The sequence below is a fragment of the Boleophthalmus pectinirostris genome, unplaced genomic scaffold (genome assembly GCF_026225935.1).
Source record: "Boleophthalmus pectinirostris isolate CB_2022bp ecotype Guang Dong unplaced genomic scaffold, ASM2622593v1 HiC_scaffold_14, whole genome shotgun sequence".
Taxonomy (NCBI): domain Eukaryota; kingdom Metazoa; phylum Chordata; class Actinopteri; order Gobiiformes; family Gobiidae; genus Boleophthalmus; species Boleophthalmus pectinirostris.
The window spans coordinates 30,945,812-30,967,298 of NW_026571047.1; the positions used below are offsets into that span (position 1 = coordinate 30,945,812).

The 21,487-nt window shown below is 40.3% G+C and overlaps 1 protein-coding gene across 2 annotated transcripts in view; it reads right to left on the bottom strand.

Moving 5' to 3' along the window:
• The window catches only part of pald1a (phosphatase domain containing paladin 1a), a 225,728-nt gene that overhangs the window by 39,621 nt on the left and 164,620 nt on the right, over nucleotides 1–21,487 (bottom strand). For both annotated transcript variants that reach the window (XM_055150024.1, XM_055150025.1), the window contains exon 19: nucleotides 965–1,120. In XM_055150024.1, the coding sequence (XP_055005999.1) occupies nucleotides 965–1,120 (156 nt within the window). The remainder of the gene's footprint in view (nucleotides 1–964; nucleotides 1,121–21,487) is intronic.

The window sequence follows — 21,487 nt, forward strand, 5'->3', positions numbered from 1 at the left end:
AATTAAAGCTCCAAATAGTAAATTTTATGTAATTTCGGACCTTTAAATTTAGAGTTATTTCATTTAGAACACCGTAAAAACGCACTGTATAAATTAAATCAACTTCACTATTAAAACAAAAAAGAAAGTCAACATCGCAACTAAAAATTCACTCTCCATCATGCTTAGTATTTCTGACATAACATTTTTTAATTGAATGGTTACCAGTTGTAGTGTATGTATAATTACTCATAAACAATATTGTGATATATATATATATTTTTATATTTGGTATCTTGCCTTAACCAACAACTCCGTTTTACCACTACCGGAAGTGAAAACAACTCCAACAAGAAAAGTAAAATAAATAATAAACATCACCAAAAACAAAACAAAAAAAATCACCAAAATAAAAAACAAACAAAAAACAAACAAACAAAGAAATTACTTCCAACAAGAAAAGTAAAATAAATAATAAACATCACCAAAAAAAAAGAAAAAAAAAAGAAAAATCACCAAAATTAAAAAAAAAATAAAAAAATCACCAAAAAAAAAAAAAAAAAAAAAAAAAATTACTTCCAACAAGAAAAGTAAAATAAATAATAAACATCACCAAAAACAAAACAAAAAAAATCACCAAAATAAAAAACAAAAACAAAAAACAAACAAACAAAGAAATTACTTCCAACAAGAAAAGTAAAATAAATAATAAACATCACCAAAAAAAAAAGAAAAAAAAGAAAAATCACCAAAATTAAAAAAAAAAAAAAAAAAAAAAAATCACCAAAATTAAAAAAAAAAAAAAAAAAAAAAAATTACTTCCAACAAGAAAAGTAAAATAAATAATAAACATCACCAAAAAAAAAAAAAAAAAAAAAAAAAAAAAACACTGAATGAGATGCTGTGTCCAGACTTTTGACTGGCACGTATGTGATCAACAAAAATATAATTTAATGGCACAAATGTAGACTTAATTTGCTCTCACCTGCTCCATCCACTGCGTGAAAGAGCGCCCCCATGAGTCCTTCTTCTCCAGGTGCAGGTAGGTGTTGAACAGAATGAGGTAAACGTATCTCTCCAAATACTGCAGACTCCGCAACAGCAGCTCCTCGGCCTCCTGCTCGCACTTTGCACTTTTGATCTGGAAAAAGAGGGAAATTAAACATCATCAGCATGCTTTAAAGATCATTTTTATTAATTTTTTGGTCATTCACCAGCGCGTTTTAAAGCCACAGTATGTAACTTTATCACAAAAAGTAAAAATATATAAACTAAAAGCATGTTTTTGTCATTTTGGTTGAGTTTATTGCACCAAAAAACACGCTTCCTTACACTTTTCGGGCTTGCGTCTCCACAAACCTGACTCTTACCCTGCTTGTCTCCATGGAAACATTGTTCATTTGGCGATAATATTCCACATTATGGCATTAAACGTCTCTATATCCATGGAGAATGTTCCGAAGTATGATTTTAACTTTCTATTTCCATTGAATCCTCCGTAAAGTTGCACATTGTAGCTTTAAGTTTTGACAAGAAGCTCAAAAACACATCGAATATGAGACATTATTATTGTGAGCAGGGCCACCTTTCCACAGATCTGGCCTGTAACTAGGACATGGAGATCAGTTGGGCTTAATCTACACTTTGAACAACGACAAGCAACATCTCAAAACAAGTAAGAGTAAAGTTACATGGATCAGCTTTAAATTATGACCATCAGAGTATATCAGAGCTTAATCTCCTTGGTTACGGAAAAGAAAATGCTGATTCACTGTGTGCGTCTCCCCCGACAACGCTCTATTCCTCGGACATGACCGTGATTATGTAAATTACGTTTTTTTGTCCTTGATAATCTGTCTCTGTACCAAACACAAACCAAACCTGTCTGAGTTTTTTTTTTTTTTTTTTTCAATTTTTTGTTTGAATTTTTGATTTTTTCCTCACCTCTCTCCACTTAAACTGTTCGTCAAACTACAGAAAATGTTCCAAACTCGAAAAGATTGTATTCAGTGATCATATTGAACTCAAATAACAAACGGCATAGGTCAGCACAACCTTCATAGGCTCAATTCACGTTTAAATCATAAACCAGGAAGAAGTTTGGAAACATGCGATGACAACTTCCGGCTCTGTTTGTGTTTTTTTTTTAAATAGATCTACGGTTTTCAGTAGTACCGTATTTTTCGGACTATAAGTCGCTCCGTAGTATAAGTCGCACCAGCCAAAAAATGTATAATGAAGAAGAAAAACACATATAAGTCGCACTTTTTTGGGGAAAATGTCTTCTATAAAACCAGAGACCAAGAACTGAGATTTCCTGTTGAAAGTCAAGTTGTAGTAAAAACAATAGAAGAGAGAACAACAGACTGTTAACGTCACATATGAACAGTTCTTCAGATAAACTATAACATAAACAACAGAACAGAACAAGTTTAACAAACTCTCCATCTCACTCCAAATCTTCTTCATCCTCGGTGTCACTTCTGAACAACTCCTCGACCTCCGGAGGTAAACAGAGCGCCGCTTCCTCTTCTGTGTCGCTGTCGTCAGACTCAGCGTCAGTTCCAGTTAGAATTATTCAGGTCTTTCTGAATCCCGACAGGATGGTTTCGGTGTCACTGAAGTCCAGACTTTGTCCATCCATCCAGTGACTTCAGGAAAGCTTTCACAGTGTCACAAGTTTCTCTCTCACTCCAAACTTTCTTTCTGCTGCTCGATTATCGTTTTCAGCTGCAGATTTCACGACTTGCAGCAGGACAGAGGCTCTTTCTGCAGGAGACATGCGCAGTAGAGCCAAGTGACAGTGGTGCAGGAGGAACAGGAGCAGCAGATACTCACACACAAGACTAGAACCTCTCAACATTTTAATATATAAGTCATAGGAAACACCCAAACTATGAAAAAAGTGCGACTTACAGTCCGAAAAATATGGTACTGAAAGAGAAGGTGTTGAACTTTCTGCTAGTTTTTGTTTCATGTGGATAGGCCCAGTAATTACAGATATAATAATAATAATACATAACACTTGTATGGTGTTTTTTCAAGATACTTTAGTTCAGCAGAAATTGGTACTTCCAGGGCTGAAGTCGTCCAAATGATTCCAGTGAAGGTGTTTGGAGTTTTATGATGTAAATGTCTATTTTAAATGTAATTTAGTTTTCAAACTTGTTAATGTGTATCGTGAAATGTGAAAGTGTTTTGCACTTGCCGGCCACTGTAAAAATAAACTTAAAATTGCAGCAACTAAAATTCAGAATAAACAAATATTCAAAACAGATTTTCAGATTTTAAAACATTCAAAGTGAGAATTTCAGTGGTATTTCAAAGGAAAAGGGAAAGTTTCATGGTGCATCCTCCCGGTGTCACAAGTTTCTCTCTCACTCCAAACTTTCTTTCTGCTGCTCGATTATCGTTTTCAGCTGCAGATTTCACGACTTGCAGTTTGTAATCTGCAAAATATAATTTTCTTTTTGGAGGCATTTGTGTTCAGTTTTCTCAGTGTCTTTATAAGTTTGATTAAATGTTAAATTGTTCAGTGGTGCAGAAGTAACGGTGCGATCGACTGACATGATACAGACAGGACAGAGGCTCTTTCTGCAGGAGACATGCGCAGTAGAGCCAAGTGACAGTGGTACAGGAGGAATACAAATACTGCATGTTGCTTCAGGTTTGTGAAGTTGTCGTGTACAGGTGGGAGCCTGGATGACGTAAGAAAGGTTTGAATACAGCCCAGGAGAGATCACTAAATTACTCAAACATACGTGGACGACTCTAAAACCTCTTCAGACATGTTTTTGATGAGAGAAAAACATTATAACTTGGCAGAAAGCTTTAAAAAAAGGCTGATTTTGCATAATACTGTTGCTTTAAAGTCCCTGTGGAGAAGTTTTCTTAAGGCTACAAAAACATTTTAAAACTCGAAAAAGCCTTGTTCAATTATTTAATCTTTCTTTTGCTACGCTACCAACACCGAACCCACCAGCAGCAAAAGCTTCCTTTAAAACCCCCTTTTCATTTCAAACAAAAAGTGAAAATATGTACAAAACTCTCTTCTGTACACTCTCTGAAACCTGCGTTCACATTTCAGAAGTTTTAAAAGGTTCAAACGTGGCAAAAAATAAAACGACTGGCATACATGTGATTCCACGCTTTGATCAAAACGTACCCATGCCATAAAAAGAAAAACATCTTCTTTACATCAAATCATGCAAAGGCTCCAGTGATTACAGGTCTGAGTACAGAAAACTGGAGGCACCTATAGACTCATTTCGATTTGAGTCATTTGCATTTGAATAAAAAGGTGATTATAGGTGACTTAGACGTACGTATTCACTGCTTAAAAACTTTAAAAACTTTACAGAATTAAAGGTTGTATAGAGGATTTTTTAAGGGAAGAGAAATACAGCGACAGTCCTTTTTCAAATGTCGTGCAAGCGTGACACCACCTTCCTCCTCCACAGCCTCAGTAGAAACACCTCCTCCCGTCTCTTTACTCTAGAAATCACGCTTGTTTACATCCAGTGCACGTTCAGAATTACTGCTGAAGTGACCTGTCAAGAAATAATTTAGCAAATGTGAATTTTTAGTCGCACAATCGCTGGAAGGAATCTCCAAGAATCACCTCAGTTTGTCTTCGCTCCTTTTCCCCTTCTCTTCTTCTTTCAGCGACCTCAAAAACGGACTTTCTTTCGCGGCGAACCGGTCGTGGATTCTCGTCCGCCATCGCAACAAACTTTGCGCGAATTGCGACAAAGCTACAGTTTGAAAAAGCCTCTAAGAACCGCCGCATAAACCGCGTAATCCCCGCACGCCGACGAGTCAGTTACACTAGAAACGTAGGGAGATTGATTGACAACCTAACAGCCAATAGAAAATGAGGTAGCCTTGTTACCTATTGGCTGATGTTTATCTGGCCTCACTACGTCCACAGTTGATAGATTTTCATTCTTTTTTTTTTTTGGATCATCATAATTACAAGGCTGCTGTGTCTCTGTAATGGTATTTTAAACTTTCACTGATAATTTGAAACTAAAAAAAAATCCTCCACACAACCTTTAAAGGGTTCATATTACACTATTTTCTAATTGATGTTATAATGTCGTTTCCTCACAAACAAACCCAGAGTTGTGTTTCGTTTTGTTTCATTTGCACATGTTTAACACACAAACGAATGCATATTTAGGCCAAATTCTTCTCTCATGCAGAAAACACTCAGTTCCATGTTGTGATGATAAGAAAGTACAGAAAGTTATGGAAGATCATTTGTACCATCAGATTTAGAATTTGAAATACCGCAGAATTTCTCACTTTGAATGTTTTAAAATCTGAAAATCTGTTTTGAATTATTTTTATTCTGAATTTTAGTTGCTGCAATTTTAAGTATATTTTTACGGTGGCCGGCAAGTGCAAAACACTTTCACATTTCACGATACACATTAACAAGTTTGAAAACTAAATTACATTTAAAATAGACATTTACATCATAAAACTCCAAACACCTTCACTGGAATCATTTGGACGACTTCAGCCCTGGAAGTACCAATTTCTGCTGAACTAAAGTATCTTGAAAAAACACCATACAAGTGTTATGTATTATTATTATTATATCTGTAATTACTGGGCCTGTCCACATGAAACAAAAACTAGCAGAAAGTTCAACACCTTCTCTTTCAGTACCATATTTTTCGGACTGTAAGTTGCACTTTTTTCATAGTTTGGGTGTTTCCTATGACTTATTTATTAAAATGTGGAGAGGTTCTAGTCTTGTGTGTGAGTATCTGCTGCTCCTGTTCCTCCTGCACCACTGTCACTTGGCTCTACTGCGCATGTCTCCTGCAGAAAGAGCCTCTGTCCTGCTGCAAGTAGAGAAATCTGCAGCTGAAAATGGTTAATCGAGCAGCAGAAAGAAAGTTTGCAGTGAGAGAGAAACTTGTGACACTGTGAAAGTTTCCTGAAGTCACTGGATGGATGGACAAAGTCTGGACTTCAGTGACACTAAAACCATCCTGTCGGGATTCAGAAAGACCCGAATAATTCTAACTGGAACTGATGCTGAGTCTGACGACAGCGACACAGAAGAGGAAGCGGCGCTCTGTTTACCTCCGGAGGTCGAGGAGTTGTTCAGAAGTGACAAACATTTGGAGTGAGATGGAGAGTTTGTTAAACTTGTTCTGTTCTGTTGTTTATGTTATAGTTTATCTGAAGAACTGTTCATATGTGACGTTAACAGTCTGTTGTTCTCTCTTCTATTGTTTTTACTACAACTTCACTTTCAAGATGAAATGTCAGTTCTTGGTCTCTGATTTCATAAAATAAATATTCCCCAAAAAGTGTGACTTATCGTCCGGTGCGACTTATTGTACAAAAATAGGGTGTATACTAGGGATGGGCATTCGATGAAATTTTCTTAATCGATCGTCGAGAGAATTAACAATTGATTATCGATTAATCATTAACGTTTTTATATTAAAATGATCATAATTATTATTACTATCTGCACTACTAATCTGCATAAATAAATTCAACTTTACGACAAATAAACCGTAACGACTCTAGAGCCACATCAGCCCGTTTTTTATTATGTGTTTAATTCAGTTTTGCGCAACTCACAGAAACGAAACTTAAAACCGCATCACTAATTTGCATAAACTAAGCGAAGATTAAAACTACAGCTCTTGTGAATCTGATGCGGTCAATTTCTGTTGGATTAAAAGACATGACTCAGGTGAATACAGGTTAGTGTGACCAGATTTGCGTTTGTCAAAACCAGGACACCGTACGGGGGGAGGGAGGTGGGGCCTCGTCATCGACATTGCGCGACTCTCACCTGGTAAAACTTTTTCTCACTGGACACTGAAACATATGTGCTGCTTTGTTCACTGTGCACATGGACTCACACTTGTCCCGAACGCAACGGAAAGTGTGGAATTTCTTGTACAAATCATCGTTAAATACGCATTTGTGCTTCGGTTCGTTACAGACTGACCCACTGTTTGTGTCTCGCTCCTTCTGATGCAGAGACACATGTACAGACCCTGTTCGGTCACGCTACACACAGCAACCTACATTCGGTTTGTCGATTCAAATTAACGTAATCGATGAAATTCTTAATGATCAATTATCAATGAATCGACTAATCATGCCCATCCCTAGTTTATACAAACAAATTTATAATATTTTTTTCACTATAGCTTCAGAAAGTGGTGGCATTATTGAAAAGTTACATAACCCTGGTGCAGTTTGACCCGGTCCGACCCTCTGGATTCATTTTCCATTCGCTTCACACCCTCCCGTCCCTCTGGCGTCTCTGTACATTCAAATCAATACAACACAACACTACACAACACACAATACAATAGAACCAGCAGCCCGCTCACTGTAATTTACATACGCGGTCACGAATAGGTCTGCTTCATTTGTCTTCAGAACCGTCCATTATTTAACACGGAGCTGGAGGAGAGGTCGCGATTTGCCTTTTAAATGTCAAAATTGTTCATAATATCCACGTGAAACAAAAAGTAGCACAAAGTTCACCGTTTTTCACACCGTTATTATTTGTGTGTCTACGTCTCCGAAGCTCAAAATGCTCAAAATTCCACCTTGTGATGTCACGAAGCGGGAGTTTTTTTAAGTTCACAGCGACGTTTTAACTTTAGTTCAGTAGAGATTGGGGAACTGCAGGGCTGAAATTATCCAAATGATTCTAGTAAAGGTGCGTGGAGTTTAAAAACATGGTGGAGCAGTTCCCGTATCACAAGAAACCAGAAAAGTTACACTAAAAGTTACGCCTTGGCAAGTTTGTGGATCCAGTCTCTCAAAGTTATGGTGTTTTTTTTTTTTTTTGGCAGATTTCTTTCAAAACTGTAGAAATTATTACATCATATTTTAGAAAGTTGTAATCCCTTTTGAATATTGTCCAAAGGAAAAAATAAAATAAAATAAAATCAGAATAACTGTCACAAAGTTCAGCTTCCCTGTCAACACAAATAAACCAAAATGAAATTATTTGAGTTCAAAATAGCTTCAAAAAGTGGTGTTTTTTTGGCTGCTGAACAGACTTAACTGAAAAAATATACAAAAATAAAACCGTGATTGACAGCTGAAGGACTAAGCAAAAAGTTATATATTTTCAGTTTAAAGAATTCTGTCAAAAATAGATAAATTTTTACGTCATATTCTAGAACGTGGAGACCCAACTTCGACTGTTAAAGACGAATTGTGGTCCGTCAAATGCTTTTCTCCGTGGAGATGTTGTTGCTTTGTCTGGAATGTTTCACAGTGTGGCATTAAACCTTTCTGTCTTCACGGAGACCAAACCGGACCAAGTTACAGGTCAGATCTGTGGAGAGGCGACGCCGCTCGCTGTCAGAATGCAAGTTTTTCTCGGTATTTTTAAGCCGTAAAACCACCCGTTATTGAATAAATGTTAAGTAGAGCTGATTAAAGTCATACTGTGGAACATTCCAGGCAGAGCAATGACATCTCCATAGAAACAACCAACTCCCCTCAACCAGAAAAGTTACACAATGTGCCTTTAAATTGAATATCTGGCCTGTAGTTTAAACTAACTCTTAATGATTATTTGGATAAGCAAATGTTTTACCGATGAACTTTGATGAAATATTTCTATAGTGTGGGTGCAGCCTGCTTCTCGTCTCCATGGAGATGTTATTACTTTACCAGGAATGTTCCACAATATAGCATTAAACATGGAGACACTGTGTTTTGATCACAGGCTCTTAAAAAAAAATAATTAAATCTTAGTCTAAATCCATTTTGTTTTGTTTTTTTCCTTGAGTTCGCCGACCTAAAAATGTTTCTGGCAGCTTTTGCCAATATGTGCATTGTGTCACCATGGTAACCGATGAACATTCCGCCCTATACATACATGCTGAACACCCCCAAGAGCTACACAAACATTTTAAAGCTGAACTATGACTATAACTTTTTGTGTAGTCTGCGCGCAACCTGCTTCTCGTCACCATGGAGATGTTACTGCTTGACCAGGAATGTTCCACGGTAAAGCTTTAAACGCGGAGTCAGATCTGGGGAGAGGCGACCCCACACACTGTAAAAAAAAACATGTACAACTGCAACTGAGTAAATAATAGATAGTTAGATAGAAAGTTTAATGCCATACTTCGGGAAATTCCAGACAAAGCAATGACATCGCCATGGAGACAAGCAAGTGGCGGACACAAGCGACCAGAAAAGCTACACAGTGCAGCTTTAAAGTGCAACGTAAATGACTTAAGACGGATGTAAACGTAGGTCTTCACTGTGAGGAAACTAATAAAACTTTTCCAATAAGACAAAACAAAAATAATGGAATTTCCTTTTATAAAAACGATGCATTTTGATGGTGTTTTCTGGACACTCAAAGGACGCGCTGCAGTGTTTGTCCAATCTCCATATTTAGTGTATATTTCTAAGACGAAGAGCGGCTTTTTGTTTACATAGAAATCAATGTCTCGCAAACATTCACCTCGGACGACTTTACAGAAGAACTTGCCCAAACCGGATCTGAAGATTGGATCAGAAACAAACAACTTTCAATCAGAAATAAAAATATGCCCTGTCCTTAAAACTCTATTTAAAGACGCACGATGGAATTTTTCTGGTGAAGGGTCTGTTATCTGTCTGTTCCAAGGAATGTTATTGCTTCATCTGGAATGTTTCACAGTATGGCATTAACGCTGCGTTCGTTTATCCATCTGTCCTCCACTCGGATTTCGTGTGTCCGACTCTGAGAAAAAACAAGGACGCCGACCGGAAGCTGTTGTTGCTTTGGCATTAGTCGAGTACCGGGCGCTCCAAAATAGTCTGCGCTCAACTACACAACCTCGAGGAAGAGTTTAGTATAAATAGAATAATTCAGTTTATTAGGCTACGTTCAGACTGCAGGGCTTAACGCTCCAATTCCGATTGTTTTTGCCGAGGTCGTTCACATTTCCAATTAAATGTGACTTGTATGTGACTCCAGTGTGAACATTAAACGGCCCAAAAGTGTCCCGCATGTGACACTGGAGACACGACGACGTCAACCGCAGCGAGCGTCTCTGTGTTTACAGAAGTTGTCCAAACATGGACGCAGCATCGAGCACCTGGAGATTTTAAAGTTCCTCTCGTACCGGAGCCAGAACATGAACAACTTACTTGTTTTAAGGAGGAGATTGAGAAGGAGAAGGACGAGGTTTTTTGGTCGTGGTGTTTTGTGGGACAGCGGGCAGCGACGTCCGTTTTAAAGGAACGTGTGGATGTGGAGACGGAGCCAAGAGTGGTGAGTGGTGATGTGCTTTCACTTCAGTGACACAGAGTTCATTAACAATTTTCGCCTACTTCAGTGCAGAATAGTGACGTTTGTGTCTTGTTGATAACGTGTAGGTGGATGAATGCACTTTGGCCGTTCAGACTGAAGTCACATGTCAAAAGATCAAGATATGTATCGGTTTCAGGAGCACATATCCAAGTGTCCTGGGTCACATTTGAAAAAAAAAAGACTGTCATTAAAAGATCAGATACAGGAACATAGAGGCCAAAAAATCTGATTTGGGTCACTTCAGGCTGCAGTCTGAACGCAGCCTTAGTGAAGTGAAAGTGTTGTCGTGTGATAGTGGGTCATTTTGGCACGTTCCCGAGCACGAAATGGGCTAAAAACATGGACGACACCGACTGCAAAACCCACAGGCAGTGATACAGACGCAATAAAGTACTGCAGAAATCCAGACGGAGTAAGGTACTGCAGTAATACAAACGCGGTAAAGTACTGCAGTAATACAAACGCGGTAAAGTATTGCAGTAATACAGAGTGACTGAAATGATAATTTAAACCACAAAAGAGTCCAAACACAATAAGAACATTTGATGCTACAAGTGACACTGGGTGCAGCCACCATGGATTCTATCTCGGAATCTTTTCTCTGTATCCTCTGAGCTTTTCCGAGTTCTGGAAAAGGGGCGTGTCAGTCGCTAGGCAACGTCCTCAGACCTCCAAGTCAAATGTATAAACAAACGTACCATAAAAATTTAATCTATGTATCATGCGTTCATTCATTTTTCAATATAAAACCAAAAATAAGAAAACGAAAAACCAACAGTTTTCTTCATTATTTGTCTCCAAAGCCAACATGAAAAAATGGATAACGATTTGTTTTTTTCAGTTTTCGATTTTGTGTTTAAATGAAGATTGGAAAAAACAGATAACAACCGTTTTCCGTTTACGTGAGTTAAACTGTGATGCCGAACTGAACCAGGACTAACCGTTTACAGTCCCAGTCTGGTCCGGGTTTGGCCCCTGTCTCAGTACCGGTCTGGTCCCGGTCTCAATCACGATCTGGTCCGAGTCTGGTCCCGGTCTGGCCCCAGTGTCAGTCCTGGTCTGGTTCCGGTCTGGTCCTGGTCTCTGTCCCAGTCTGGTCCTAGTCTAGGTCCTGGTCTCAGTCAGAATGAAAAAAAAAAAGGATAACTGCCGTTTCCCCGTTTCCGTGACTTCCGTGACTGCAATACCGGACTTTTGCACTGCATACGGACTGAACCAGGACTGATCCAGGCCCGGGACCAGACCGGGATCAGACCAGGACCAGAGCGGGACAAGACTGGACTCCGAGCGTTAACTCCGAGCCCTGTCTATGGTTACAGGTCAGATCTGTGACGAGGCGACCCCTCTCACAGCCAGAATGTCTGCTTTTCTAGGTCTTTTTGAGTTTTAAAATCACCTGTCGATGAATAACGTTAAGGCAGAGCTGTTTAATGTCACACTGTGAAACATTCCAGACAGAGCAGTGACACATCCATAGAAACAAAACCAAAAAGCTACAACTGCACGATATGCCTGGGATCTTCCACAGTATGTAAACAAATGTCCCTTTGGTGACAACAACGTCTATTAAATATCATTATACTAAAACTTAAATGTCCTGTATTACACCAAACTGACTCTTGTGAGCTTTTAGTCGAGTTATAATGTTGTTACCTCCTCAAAAACAGACCTGGAGTTGTGTTTTGTTTCATTCACATGTTTGAGTAACTCTTTATTATTAGTCTGTCTACATCCAAACCTCAAAATGCTCTGTTCCACCTTGTGATGTCATGAAGAGGTGGTTTTGGAGTTGACATTGACCTTTTCACCTTTAGTCCCGTTGAGATTGAGGCAAATCGAGGACTAAAATGATCCAAATGAGTCTAGTGAAGGTGCCTGGAGTCAAAAACTGTAAATGTTGTATCCGATATTATCAACAACACGCATGTAGCACACCCCGATGACGTCAGATATGTTTTAAAAGTATCATAAACGTGGAAGTCAACAGAGTCGGATAACGCGGGTTCACGTTGAAGTGTTCCGGCCGTGATTGCGGTGACGCCCCCTGTCTGCGGACGGTGATTGTGCGCAGGTCAGACCCACATCATCAGATCGACACTCGAGACCAGAGCGATAATGCGAGAGGTGAAAATGCGAGGCCAAGTCCGTACGGCGCCCGGATAATACAGACCGCCGATGACGTGTTCGGTCACTCGCCGTATCAATGAAGGAGGTTATGTGTATGTATGTTGAGGTGAAAGAGGTCAGCGCTGATGTACAGTCGACTTATATGAGCTTTTAAGACGCTATTGATACTTTAGAGCGGATTTCATCAACATTCTCCGGGAGTTTGATGCTGTAACTGTAGGAAATACTGTTATTTTGACTTGTTTACATTTATATAATTACCGTATTTTTCAGATTATAAAGTGCACCGGATTATAAATCACAGTATCATTAAGGTTGAATTCTCTCGACTATTTTCATACATAATCAGTGTTGGGGAGTAACAGATTACATGTACCGGAGTTATGTAATCAGAGTACAAATGATGAGTAACTGTATTCAGTTACAGTTACTGTTTCAGTGAGTGGTAATTGGATTACAGTTACTTTGTTGAAATAAATGGATTACATGGCGGTATTTTCCTGTTTCACATTTTGGGCTAAACCAGGGCTAAACCAGGTCTCAACCCAAGTCTCAAACCAGGTCTAAAACCAGAACTAAACCACCAGACTAAATTAGAACAAAACCAGGTATAAAAGCAGGACTAAACCAGGACTAAACCAGGACAAAATCAGGACTAAAACCAGAACTAAACCAGGACTAAAACCAGAACTAAAAACCAAGACTAAAACCAGAACTAAACCAAGACTAAAACCAGAACTAAACCAGGACTAAACCAGGACTAAAAGCAGGACTAAACCAGGACTAAACCAGGACTAAAACCAGGACTAAACCAGCTCTAAGCAAGAATGTGGATTATGAATGTGATTGTGGGTGGATCATTTAAGTTTGTTTATTTCCTACGAAGACGACTTCAAATATACTTTGACTAATAATCTAATAATGTATTTGAAACAGCTTTGTGCACATTTCTTTACATTTTACAGAAACAAAATTTAAATCCACATGGCAAATTTGCGCTGAAAAAAACCCCAGCTCGCTCCTTGTGTCCTGATCATTTCTGTTGGACTAAAGGAAACGACTCACTTACTCCGTGAGGCTCCTGACTGCAGCAGCTGTAATGTTCCGACAATCCATCAAGCGGTGCGGCTTCGTAGTTTACCAAAGTCATACTAAAACATTTTGACAGCTTTTTGAGCACACTGTAGATTTTTGAGAAAATTAAAGGATTTTAAGTGCACCTTATAGCCCGAAAAATACATTATGCCTTATTTGACACCTCTCTCTTGCCATCTTTAGAATTTATTATTACCATTTATATGTTTTATTCTTAGATATTATATTGTGATGCGTGAGCTCCTGTGTTCAAAGAATTTCCCCTGTGGATCAATAAAGTCTGTCGGTAACTACACCTTATTTAGCCTTAATAAAGCATGAACAAAAACTTAATTAATAATGAACAAAGATTTAATTAATAATGATTCACTCTTAGTAAATGCTTAATAAAGCATAATTCGTCTGCACTTTAGAAAAGAGTTAACAGATACCAGCTGCCTGAATTATCATTGTATTGTATTATTAGTAAATCATTCTCTCATAGTTTACTAATGATTAATAAACGCTCAAATAGTTAGTTCATGAGTAATTAAGTATGAAATAATGATGAGTAACTATTTACAGCACAGGCAAATTAAGTGCAAGTGCTAATTAAGGTAGTAATTAAGTAGTTACTAAGTGTGAATCATTATTAATTAAGTCTTTGTTCATGCTTTATTAAGGCTAAATAAGGTGTAGTTATTATAAAGTGTTACCAGTTTGTCTAAGTCTGAAGAAAAAAGATTCTCTCTCATTGTGCATTATAAAAAGAGACAGAAAAGCAAAATGTAGAAAGAGATACAAAACTGTACGGAAACAACCATCCCAAATTCTTGATTCTCTGTCATGGTGCATTTTCAAAAGAGACCGAAAAGAAATTTGTAGAAAGAGATGAAAGAACTTTAAAGACATTCCAGACACTTGATTCTGTCTCATGGTGCATTTTTAAAAGAGACAGTGAAACAAATGATAGAAAGAGATACAAGAAACAACTTCCTGACACCATCGCAGATAAAAGTAGACAATAGCAGCAGATAGGACTGAGTGGTCGGGGCTAAAAGTTCAACCTTAAACACGTTTTTGACTCATGGCTTGAAATCAGGTCCGTCCCTTTAATAATACAGATTACAACAGCTTTTTTTTACATATCAGAAGCACTCAAAGCACAAACGTTTTCCCAACATTTGTATCGTTTCAAAACCTGAATCCCTTAACCACTTAGAGCCTCAAGTAAAACGAAATAATCACAAAAGCGTCTCCAAAATACACGTTCCATTTGAGGCAATTACTGAAAGTCCGTGTTACTGTACAAAGATTTACTATTAAGTCTTACGTAATTTCAAAAGTATTACTGCATTAGCAAACATAAGGCCAGTGATTATACCTCGTTTCCCTCTGTAGTGTTTTGAAGACTGATTTCTTTATTAACACGAGCAGGTTTCAGGTGCTGCCCGCGAAACACGACAACCTGAGTGGGAGTTTAGAAGCCGGAGAAAAGGTCACTTAAAATAACGTTCACAGCTTTTTCTGTTACATAACGAAAGAAAAAAACTAAAGAAATGTCTTCGAGAGTGTACTTATGCTTTCGAAGATATTTCTCGGAAGGATCCAGTCGATTCTAGTGAAGGTGTACGGAGTTTAAAAACACAGTGGAGCACTTCTTGTTTTACTGCATGACATCACAAGGTGGAACAGAGTGTTTTCTGTTTGAGAGAAGAACTAAATATGAAGGGTTTGTGTGAAAGAAACAACAGTACAACTCCAACTCGGCCCTGTACTTCCTTAATGTACTCGTAGTCAACATTTGTCGATGACACTATTACACGACACATTACGCACCAAAAATAAGAAAATGAAAAAACTACTATTTTCTTATTATTTGTCTCCAAAACCAAAATGAAAAAACAGATAATGATTTGTTTTTTCAGTTTCGATTTTGTGTTTAAATGAAGAGTGGAAAAAACGGATAACGGTTTCCTGTTTACGTGACTGCGATGCCGAACTTTTGCACCGCATACAAACTGAACCAGGACTGATCCAGGTCCAGGACCAGACCGGGACCAGAGCGGACGCTGAGCTTTGACTCCGAGACTCCGCAGGGTCCGAGCCCCAGTTTTGAGTTCCGGCCCTGCAGTGGGCTCTGAGCCTCCGGTCTGGTCCCGGTCTGGTCCCGGTCTGGTCCCGGTCTGGTCCCGGTCTGGTCCCGGTCTGGTCCCGGTCTGGTCCCGGTCTGGTCCCGGTCTCAGGGTGCTTTCACACAGACAGTAGTTGTTGCGCACCGAACAGTCCATTCAAACCAAAAGCTCTTATTTCGGTTCCTTTTCGTTGGTGTGAAAGCTTCAATCGGACTCAGACCCGCACCAAATCAAACGGACCGAGACCTAAAAAAAGAGGTGATCTCGGTTCGCTTGAATCCGCACCAAATAAAAAATGTTGGGGCGTTTCCTCTGGTGTGAACACAAACTCAGGTCCAAACCACAGACAGCAGGTCCAAACGAACTACTCCAACCAGCGGGAGCAGCTCCGGTTCAGGCCGGGCTCAGAGGAGCTGGAGCGGTGTTTGGAGCCTCGGCCTGAGAAGCGCTTTCCCCTGGGAAGACAGACGCTCAGAACAACATATAACAAACCAAACTGGATTCACGCTTCTGTCCGGATGCTGCACCACCTCGGAACCAGCCGCGGTTCTTGAGCGCGGGAGACAGGAGCAGCCCGTCCGGACCTGTACCTCACTTTCCCGCACGGAACCAGAGCACAGACGATGACACGGAACCGCTCGGGTCTCAGTCCCGGTCTCAGTCCCGGTCTCAGTCCCGGTCTCAGTCCCGGTCTCAGTCCCGGTCTGGTCCTGGTTCAGTCTGTATGCGGCGCAAAAGTCCGGCATCGCAGTCACTGAAGTCACGTAAACGGCCGTTATCCGTTTTCCACTCTTCATTTAAACACAAAATCAAAAACTGAAAAAACAAATCGTTATTTTTTTTTTTTTCATTTTGGTTTTGGAGACAAATAATGAAGAAAATAGTTGTTTTTTTCATTTTCTTATTTTTGTTTTTTTATATTGAAACACTAATGAACGAATGATACATGGATTAAGGAGCTCATGGTTGTTTGTATTTTTCCTGACTAATAACCGGAATAATGATGTGCACGTAAACACACTCATAAGTATGAAGCTCACAAGAGTCATTTTCACCTTTCATCTTTTTTATTCCTTGTCAGACACACATTTCTATCTCCGTTGGCCGGAGAATAAAGTTTTTCTCGTCTTAAAACACAATTTCATCTTTTTCTCTTCCTTCTCTTTCCCCTTACAGTGAGTACAGTGGTGAAACATGCACATCTCTGCGGTTTTGCTCTTAATCTCAGTCTTTTAAAACCACTTATCCTGCCGCCGTGGGCCAAAAAGATGAACCCGGTCACCCTTTGTGCCCTGGGACCCTGCCAGGCTGCACCGCTCCAAACCACACGTCCATATGGGGCCAGATATCAGCGCCATCCCCGAACACAGGCTAGAGTTTCTGCATTACATAATTCACACCACCTCGCTCGCATTTTCTCTCTCTCTCTCTCTGTCCTTTTCTCTCTTTCTCTCTCCTCCTCCCTCTCTCTTCTTTCTCTCTAGATAATTCACACCACCTCGCTCGCATTTTTTCTCTCTTTCTCTTTGTATGTGTGTTTCTGTTTCTCCCTTTCTCTCTCCTTTTCTCTCTCCTCCTCTCCTCTCTCTTTCTCTCTCTCGACATAATTCACACCACCTCGCTCGCATTTTTTCTTTCTCTTGTTGTATGCATTTCTGTTTCTCTCTCTCTCTTCTACCTCTTCCACTCTTTGTTCTTTTATTCCTTTCTCTCTCCTCTTTTCCTCCTCTCTCCATCTCTGTATGTGTCTCTCTCTTCAATCTATATATCTCCCTCTTTCTCTGTTTTCTCTCTCTCTCCTCCTCTCCTCTCTCCTTTTCTCTAGATAATTCACACCACCTCGCTCGCATTTTTTCTCTCTGTCTTTGTGTTTTCTGTTTCTCCCTCTCTCTCTTCACTCTGTCTTTCTCTTTTCTTCCTCTCTCTCACTCCTCTTCTTTTTCCTCTGTCCTTTCTCTCTGTGTGTGTTTCTCTCTCTTCACTCTATATCTCCCTCTCTGTCTGTCTTACACCTTTTCTCTCTCTCCTTCTCTGTCCTTTCTCTCTCCTCTTTCTTCCTTTCTCTACATAATTCACCACCTGCTCATTTTCTCTCCTCTCGCTCTCTGTGTGTTTTGTCTTTCTCTCTGTCTGTCTTTTTCTCTCCTCCTCCCTCTCTCCTTTCTCTCTAGATAATTCACACCACCTCGCCCCCATTCTCTCTCTCTCTCTTTCTCCATTTCTTCTCTCTCTTCTCTTTTCCTCCTCTCTCCATCTCTCTGTGTGTCTCTCTTCACTCTATATCTCCCTCTCTCCGTCCGTCTTTCTCCCTTTCTCTTTCCTCCTCTCTCTGTCCGTTCTCTCTCTTTCTTCCGTTCTCTACAAAATTCACATCACCATCGCTCTCATTTTCTCTCCTCTGTCCTTTCTCTCTCTTTCCTTCTCTCTCTCTATATAATTCACATTTCATTTTTTCTCTGTCTTTTTCTCCCTCTCTTCATCTGTCTGTCTTTTCTCTCTTTCTCTCTCCTCCTCCCTCTCTCCTTTCTCTCTCTCTAGATAATTCACACCACCTCGCTCGCATTTTTTCTCTCTGTCTTTGTGTTTCTGTTTCTCCCTCTCTCACTCTGTCTGACCTTTTCTCCCTTTCTCTCTCTCCTCTTCTTTTTCCTCTGTCCTTTCTCTCTCTGTGTGTGTTTCTCTCTCTTCACTCTATATCTCCCTCTCTGTCTGTCTTACACCTTTTTCTCTCTCCTCCTTCCTCTGTCCTTTCTCTCTCCCTCTTTCTTCCTTTCTCTACATAATTCACATCACCTCGTTCTCATTTTCTCTCCTCTCTCTCTGTCCTTTTCTCTCTTTCTCTCTCCTCCTCCCTCTCTCCTTTCTCTCTCTCTAGATAATTCACACCACCTCGCTCGCATTTTTTCTTTCTCTTCTCGTATGCATTTCTGTTTCTCTCTCTCTCTTCTACCTCTTCCACTCTTTGTCCTTTTATTCCTTTCTCTCTCTCTTTTCCTCCCTCTCTCCATCTCGTGTGTCTCTCTTCCCTTATATCTCCCTCTCTCTGTCCGTCTTTCTTCCTTTCTCTCTCCTCTTTTCCTTCCTCTCTTTCTCTTTCTCTCTCTAGATAATTCACACCACCTCGCCCCCATTCTCTCTCTCTCTCTTTCTCCATTTCTCTCTCCTCTTTTCCTCCCTCTCTCCATCTCTGTGTGTGTCTCTCTTCCCTCTATATCTCCCTCTCTCCGTCCGTCTTTCTCCCTTTCTCTTTCCTCCTCTCTCTGTCCGTTCTCTCTCTTTCTTCCGTTCTCTACAAAATTCACATCACCTCGCTCTTTTCTCTCTCTTTTCTCTTTTCCTCTTTCTCTCTCTTTCTCTCTCATTTTTTTTTCTCTCTGTCTTTTTCTCTCTTCATCTGTCTGTCCTCTTTTCTCTCTCCCTCTCTCCTTCTCTCTTTACATAATTCACACCACCTCGCTCTCATTTCTCTCTCTTCTCTCTTTGTATGTGTGTTTCTCTTTCTCCCTTTCTCTCTCCTTTCTCTCTGTCTTCTTCTCTCTTTTTCTCCTCCCTCTGACCTTTCTCTCTCTCTACATAATTTCGACCATCTCACTCAAATTTTTCTGTTTCTCCCTCTCTTCATTTGTCTGTCCTTTTGTGCCTTTGTCTTCTTCTTCTCCTCCCTCTCTCCTTTCTCTCTCTCGACATAATTCACACCACCTCGCTCTCATTCTCTCTATCTCTTTTTTCTCTCTCTCTCACTCTTTCTCCATTTCTCCTCTCTCCATCTCTGTGTGTGTCTCTCTTCCACTCTATATCTCCCTCTCTCCGTCCGTCTTTTCTCTTTCCTCCTCTCTCTGTCAGTTCTCTACAAAATTCACATCACCTCGCTCTCAATTTCTCTCCTTTCTCTCTCTCTGTATGTGTCTCTCTCTTCACTCTACATCTCCCTCTTTCTCTCTGTTTTCTCTCTTTCTCTCTCCTCCTCCCTCTCTCCTTTTCTCTCTAGATAATTCACACCACCTCGCTCGCATTTTTTCTCTCTGTCTTTGTGTTTCTCTCTCTCTTCACTCTCTGTCTTTGTGTTTCTGTTTCTCCCTCTCTCACTCTGTCTGACCTTTTCTCCCTTTCTCTCTCTCCTCTTCTTTTTCCTCTGTCCTTTCTCTCTCTTTGTGTGTGTTTCTCTCTCTTCACTCTATATCTCCCTCTCTGTCTGTCTTACACCTTTTCTCTCTCCTCCTTCCTCTGTTCTTTCTCTCTCCCTCTTTCTTCCTTTCTCTACATAATTCACATCACCTCGTTCTCATTTTCTCTCCTCTCTCTCTGTCCTTTTCTCTCTTTCTCTCTCCTCCTCCCTCTCTCCTTTCTCTCTCTCTAGATAATTCACACCACCTCGCTCGCATTTTTTCTTTCTCTTCTCGTATGCATTTCTGTTTCTCTCTCTCTCTTCTACCTCTTCCACTCTTTGTCCTTTTATTCCTTTCTCTCTCCTCTTTTCCTCCCTCTCTCCATCTCCGTGTGTCTCTCTTCCCTCTATATCTCCCTCTCTCTGTCCGTCTTTCTCCCTTTCTCTCTCCTCTTTTCCTTCCTCTCTTTCTCTTTCTCTCTCTAGATAATTCACACCACGTCGCCCCCATTCTCTCTCTCTCTCTTTTTCTCCCTCTCTCTCTCTTTCTCCATTTCTCTCTCCTCTTCTCCTCCCTCTCTCCATCTCTGTGTGTCTCTCTTCACTCTATATCTCCCTCTCTCCGTCCGTCTTTCTCCCTTTCTCTTTCCTCCTCTCTGTCCGTTCTCTCTCTTTCCTTCTCTCTCTCTATAATTCACATTTCATTTTTTCTCTCTGTCTTTTTCTCCCTCTCTTCATCTGTCTGTCCTTTTCTCCTCTCTCTCTCCTTTCTCTTTACATAATTCACACCACCTCGCTCGCATTTTTTCTCTCTTTCTCTTTGTATGTGTGTTTCTGTTTCTCTCTCCTTTCTCTCTTCTTCTCTCTTTTTCTCCTCCCTCTGACCTTTCTCTCTCTCTCTCTCTACATAATTTCGACCACTTCACTCAAATTTTTCTGTTTCTCCCTCTCTTCATTTGTCCGTCCTTTTGTGCCTTTGTCTCTCTTCTTCTCCTCCCTCTCTCCTTTCTCTCTCTCGACATAATTCACACCACCTCGCTCTCATTTTCTCTCTCTGTCCTTTTCTCTCTTTCTCTTTCCTCCTCCCTCTCTCCTTTCTCTCTCGATAATTCACACCACCTCGCTCTCATTCTCTCTCATTCTCCCTCTCTCACTCTTTTTTCTCCCTTTCTCTCTCCTCTTCTCCTCTCTCTCTGTGTTTCTCTCTCTTCACTCTGTATCTCCCTCTCTCTGTCTTTCTCTCCCTTTTTCTTCCTTTCTCTACAAAATTCACACCACCTCTCTCTCTCTCTCTCCCTTTGTGTGTTTGTTTCTCCCACTCTCTTCACTCTATGTCTTTCTCTCCTCTTTTCCTCCCTCTGTCCTTTCTCCCTCTCTTCATCTGTCTGTCCTTTTCTCTCTCCTCTTCTCCTCCCTCTCTACATAATTCACACCACCTCGCTCTCATTTTCTGTCCTCTCTCTTTTCCACTACCTATCAGCTGTCTCCTCCCCTCCTCTTTCCCTTCATCCCTCCCTCTCTGTACACCTCCCTCTTTCTTCTCTTCCTCTACCTACAACTTCCCTTTCATTTCCACCTCTCTTTCTCTCTCTCTCTCATCTCTTCCTATTTGATCTCCCCCTCTTTCTTCTCCCTCCTCCCCTCCCTCTCTTTTTTTTGCTCAATTCCGCCTCTCCTCCGCCTCTCTCTCCTTTCTCCTCATGCTCTCTCACCACTTTTCTCCTTCTGTTCTCAACCCCTTCTCTCCTT